This window comes from Engystomops pustulosus, chromosome 1 (genome assembly GCF_040894005.1).
Source record: "Engystomops pustulosus chromosome 1, aEngPut4.maternal, whole genome shotgun sequence".
Taxonomy (NCBI): Eukaryota; Metazoa; Chordata; class Amphibia; order Anura; family Leptodactylidae; genus Engystomops; species Engystomops pustulosus.
In genome coordinates this window covers 228,225,856-228,231,855 of record NC_092411.1, presented here as the reverse complement: position 1 = coordinate 228,231,855, position 6,000 = coordinate 228,225,856, and the positions used below count along the sequence as shown (strand labels likewise).

At 42.5% G+C, this 6,000-nt stretch overlaps 1 protein-coding gene across 1 annotated transcript in view; it reads left to right on the top strand.

Moving 5' to 3' along the window:
• Positions 1 to 624: 624 nt before the first annotated feature.
• The window catches only part of CPE (carboxypeptidase E), a 47,021-nt gene continuing 41,645 nt past the window's right edge, over positions 625 to 6,000 (top strand). The window contains exon 1 of the mRNA XM_072120202.1: positions 625 to 1,074. Coding sequence (XP_071976303.1) covers positions 807 to 1,074 — 268 coding nt within the window. The 5' untranslated portion in view covers positions 625 to 806. The remainder of the gene's footprint in view (positions 1,075 to 6,000) is intronic.

The window sequence follows — 6,000 nt, the reverse complement described above, 5'->3', positions numbered from 1 at the left end:
ATGACGGCAGGGTGAGATCAGTTAAACAATCTCATTTAACCCTATTTATTTTTTTTTAAGAAACTGTCTCTCTTTGCTGCCATATTTTATGCCCATATTCTGTTCAGACAAGGCTGAAGGCAGCTGTATGTGATCCAGGCATCACCCTGTGCATGATGTCAGATCCAAACACATTTATCCCTATAAAAACACCAGTTGGTATAAAAGGAAGGGGGATGTGTCCCTTTGGCCACTTGGATGCCAAATTCATGCCCAGAACCTGTTTGATCCAGACTGAAGACAACCGAATTTGACATGGAGCATCATCTGCTGTAAGTCAGTACTCAGAAATGATCTATCCCTTTAAATCACACGCTGATTTAATTTTTTTTTTTGCACCTTATCATAGGTCAGTGCTGTACCAAGGATGACTTTTCCTTCTAATGTTTTCAAGAAAATGGAAAAAAAACATATTTTGTGAATAAGTAAATGTCCAGATAATATGTGTCCAGCAGTATAGGGCATAAGCCAGGGGTCGGGTACCTAGTTTCTCCCCCATTCACCCAGCACAGGATGGGAAGGTGAGAGGAGGGAGGAGAGGATGACACAGGAGGAGGGGATGAGGAGGGCTGGAGCAGGAGATAAGGAGACAAAGGGAAGCAGCAGCACAGGACACACAGCACCGGACAGCACAGGGCACAGCACAGCACAGCACAGGATACAGCACAGGACAGGGCACAGCACAGGACATACAGCACAGGACAGCACAGCGGGGAATGGTCCAGGAGCTGACACACTGACTGGAGCTAGTGCACACAGGTGACAAGATGTCTGTGGCCGCCCTCGGGCTGCTGCTGCTCCTCGGCTGCTCGCTGTCTTCCTCCTCGGAGGCTCAGGGCCGGCGGCGGAGGCTGAGCAGAGAACCGGGCGACATCTCGTTCGAGTATCACCGGTACCCGGAGCTGCGGGAGGCGCTGGTGGCCGTGTGGCTGCAGTGCCCGGCTATCAGCAGGATCTACACGGTGGGACGGAGCTTCGAGGGCCGGGAGCTGCTGGTCATTGAGATGTCGGATAAGCCCGGAGAACACGAGCCCGGTGAGTGCCCGCTACACGGATGACACCCTCCGTATTATAGGAGAAGCTGGAGGTCATGGTATATTACAGAGCCTGCTGCTGTATATAACAGATGGGGCATCTACACAGACACAGAGAAAATCACCTGAAGGGATTTCTACACATGTCATATACATGTCATTTACATCTTATCTGGCACCTAGAGCAGGCCTCAGTATGAGGGACATTACAGAGCGGGAGGGGCAGTAATTCATCATTAGGCCCCTGTCATATAGATGAATAAGCGGTGATCCATGTTACCAGTCTGCACATTTACTATATTTCTTTATATTTCTCTGTGCAGTGCAATATTAGGGCAATTACATCAGAAATACCGGAAGCCCCCAACAGTGTTTTATATAATTCACGTCATTCCCAGGAAAATGCTGGTGACAGATTCTTACTTTAGTGTGAATGGACTGACAAGGGGGTGTTTGTATTTATTTCCTTACATACTTACGATGGAACAGAAAACCTAATGTAATATTAGAGAATATTTTGTACTTGTATAGAAGATTATGTGGGCACAGTTCAGTACATGGCGCACTGAGAGGTGGTGCTGGGGGATTTCACTGGGGGATGATGCATAGTTGGCTTCTGTCTATTACACAGAATGTGCCCCTATATCTTGTGTGTATTAATACCTGAATATATAACATACTGTATTCCCAGCATTGCATCCTACCACCACCCTATAGTACACTACATGAATAATGAAGGGTATGTACATAGATTCAGCTGTTAAGGTCCAGAATAATAACCGAACCTTCACAAAAATGCAGGAGTTATGCAAAAATGGAAAACAAATTGCAATCCAACCACTTGTGTGAACACAGTCTAAAGCTGCAGTCAAATAAACCAAGCTTCATGGGGCTTCAAGGTTCTTGTGTGTTGTAGGTTTAGCAATAGTCATTCATATGACATCATTACATTCAGGAAGGGTCACAGGAGCTGTAGAGGCAGCCCACCAAAGCGGTTTTGTGGCCCCTCGATAATGAGATTTGCTCTAGCCTCCTTTATACCGGGGGTAAGACCTAGTAGTAGACTTCCTCCTCCATAGGCAATGTAATAGGGATCAGCATGTTACCTTACACACAAGAGGGGGCACATTTTGATTTCATACTGGAACAGACCCTTTCCTTTATCATATCCATAATAAGTGCAGTGATACACAACCCATTTGAGTGTTATTAAATAAATCCACTCACTCGCACACAGTAATAATTCCGTTAAATAGCGCACACAGATTAGGCAGCGCTACACAGACTTTTTGCCAAATCAGTTTACAATTTTACTTTTATTGCTGTTTTAGCTCCTGTAACTCAGTGATAGTCAGTGTAAAATTCCATAGTGTTGGCGGGGACTCTCTAAGCAGACTTTTTGAGGACCATTTATTATTTTGACATGTGGTGGCGCTGAAACTGTGCTATATTTTTCAGTGGGATATATACGTTTTTGGCGCAAGGTATTAATGAATTGGCACAGCGACTAATGTGGTCAGAACTCCTTTCTAGCTGCTCTCAAATTGCATCAAAAAATGAGTCGAAAAAATAGAAGCACCAGAAAGGCGAGAGTGTTGGAAAACACCAATATTGTGGTGCAGACACCTATAAAATTAAGGCGCAAGAGTCACAGAAAGGCAAAAAACACTGCTAGTTTCCCATTTGGAAGACCATAATAAACGACCCCCTTTATGATCCCAGTGTGCTGTCTATGTGCTTAGCCGGTGATGTGCTTTGCCTTGATTATTGGGATCAAGGTTTATCTACACTTTCCTTTAGATTCTAAACATTCACTAGAATCCGAAACAAAAAAGAGAGATAAGACAGATCAGAGATAAGAGATAATGAGATCCATGAGCTGAATATAACACACACTTACACCCTGCTAACTCACCTATATTACACACTGGTAGCTATAATAAATCTGTCAGCTCTGCTATATGTCTCCTTCCCCTGCTATAAAGACCTTATCTTGCTTGTAGCTTATAGAGTAAGTCTCTGCACGCTGCTGCTTGTTGGCAGGAAGTGTCTGTGTGTGAGCTTGAGTTCTAATGGAGGGGGGAGGGGCAGAGATCATACTGCATACAGGAGAAGCTATTCATCAGAAGCATCTGCCTTTCCATACCATAGAACAGTGATGGCTAACCTATGGCACTGGTACCAGAGGTGGCACTCTGAGCCCTTTCTGTGGGCACTCAGGCCATCACCAGAGATGACTCCAGGTATCTTCCTGCAGTCCCAGACAGCCCAGGACTTGCTGTGCACAGAGGTATTTTAAAATGACAGTGCTACCTGGGACTATTTTCTGCTTTATTGGTGCCTCAGGGTGCTGGTATCAATGAAAACTGACAGAGAAGGGAGTATAAATCCCACATAAAATTTCTGTGTTGGCACTTTGCGATAAATAAGCGGCTCTATGTTGTAGTTTGGGCACTCGGCCTCTAAAAGGTTTGCCATCACTGCCATAGAAGATAGCGGATTTACAGTTGGATCCCGGGGCAACCAAAATTATATACACCAGGACTGATCGAGACAGGTTGGACTTATATCTGTGAAATGTTTTATTTTTGTTAATATCAGTGAATTAGAGAATGTGTTATGTGTTAATCTTGTCTTCGTGGGAATACCCCTTTAATGCTGAATACCACTTTGACAGTGGACAAGACAAAACTGTAGTCCAAGAGGTACATGTCTTGTAGGTGCAGGGTTTATGGCAAACATACATATTAGATTAGACACCCTCAAGCCGATTTACTAAAAGTGTCTAGGATTTTGACAGAGTGATCTTACACAAGGCAGTCTAAAGATTTACTCGATTTATCACAGTGCTTTATACTAGCGCCTAGCTACTTAGTAAGTGCCTGAAATTTGACCCACATTGGCGCATCATGACATATATTAGGACACCTTACCACCAAGCCACAGCCCTTTCCCACAGAGCCATCCCTGCACTGCAAGATGTGGAAACAAGTCCAATATGTCATAATAATTTAAACTAGAATAATAATTTTATTTTTTTAGAAAATGAAGCCAGATATTATTGGATGTAGCTCAGTAAATCTGTAGTGGTGTGCATCGTGTCGCTGTATGACAGACTTGATGTTACACGTATCTATAGTCTCAGCCGTCTGGGCAAACACTCCCAGATGCACATGTTGTTTGACTTACTAATAAACTAAGCAAATCTATGAAGACATGTGATTATGGGACAGTCAGTAAGATCTCAGTCTATCATCTTAGCTTATCTACCATGCTATATATAGAGGTACTGCCTATATATACATAACATGGGGTTCCTGCTATATGTTCACTGATTTTTCAACAAATGTTGCATAAAGCGACAGTACCTGGTAATATATCTTTGTATTATAACAAAGCACTTCCTCCTCCTGTTACTTTGGCTCTCACTATCCTCCCTCCTACTCAGCTTTTCACTCTGCAAGACACAAATTCAGATTACATCAAGCTCTATGGAGGAGGGAGGGGTGCAGGGAGTCAGGGGATCTCCTTCCCGCTGCTCAGAGAGGACTGCAAACTCACAGACACAGGCAGCAGAGATGGGAAATGCTGGGAAATAAATACTGCAACTGTGCTACTTACTCCCCATGTACACACAGTGGACTAGCGGTTTTTGCAAAGTTTCTTGAAAAAGTTACCCTAGATATGCTTTAGTCCCAGTCTCCTAGAAGTGAGTGTATCATTCACTTTGTTTTGTTTTTTGAGATACAAAGAACCTTCTGCGGGAATGTAAGCAAATCTATGACAACTGTTTCCTTCTAAGATGGGGATTTCCTGTCCTGGGTCAAAGCTTGGTGGATAAGTTATTTTAGTGACGCTCCAGTCATTAGCTCTTTGACCAGGAATGAGCGATAGGCTCAGGAGAAGCTTTTGTGATAGAGTCTGCACTTTTTTCAATATACTGTAATACTTGTATTGCAAATGAAATAATAATGTAATGTCAGGGCTTCTTTTATAACTATACACCTTAAGGTGTCTACCATTACATATCGTGGCCGTAGAACAAAGTCTAAACTGTAGTACAATTAACTTTACTTACAGTAAAACTGCACCATGTAGAAATCTTCCCTTGGGTGTCAGTGACTGATATATTCAACTGTGTAGAAATATTGGCCAGCAGTTCTGAATTTTCCTGGATTGTCCTAATTTTTTAATAACAATCCAAGCATATATGTCTAGGGCAAATATTCCCAGATTTTTACCAGCATAACATTGGTATTTATGCAAATCTAGGGCATTCTTTGTTAGTGATGGGCAGACATGTTCAGGTTGGGGTTAGCCGAGTTCAGACGAATTTTGAACTAACGTTTGTTTCGGGTACCTGAAGCCAAATGTGCTTAACCTCACCATAGATTATGTGGCTCCACATTCATAATCCCCTTGCATGTCTGCCTACCCACTTATTCCATTTGAGTAGTCTTGTTTATAATTTTTATTGTCTACATCTATAATTTTGTCATCTTATATGTGGTGGTTGTGGTGTTTATTTTTATGCTTGTGTTTAAATATGTTTCATGTTATAGCAATATGTGGCAGTTTGCATTTGTATAGATGTACATGTAGGTTTTTCTATACATTTGTACACATATAGTATATATTTATATAGTGTCGGACTGGGATGCCTAGGGCCCACCAGTACAATCTGTACTTAGGACCCACCAGAATACAGCTTCAAGAGAACCCGTCATGCAAAATAACCCCCCTAAACTAAATATATTTTCATAAACTGCCATTAGAGAGCATTGTCTCTATCCTTTCATTGTCCCTCTACATGCCTGTAAACCTAAGCAATGGGGTCCTAAAGCTGTATGCAAATGACCTATGAAATGTCCAATGAAGCATTAGCATATTCAAGCTGTCCAGCTTATTCATGAGTGGGAGGCACAGC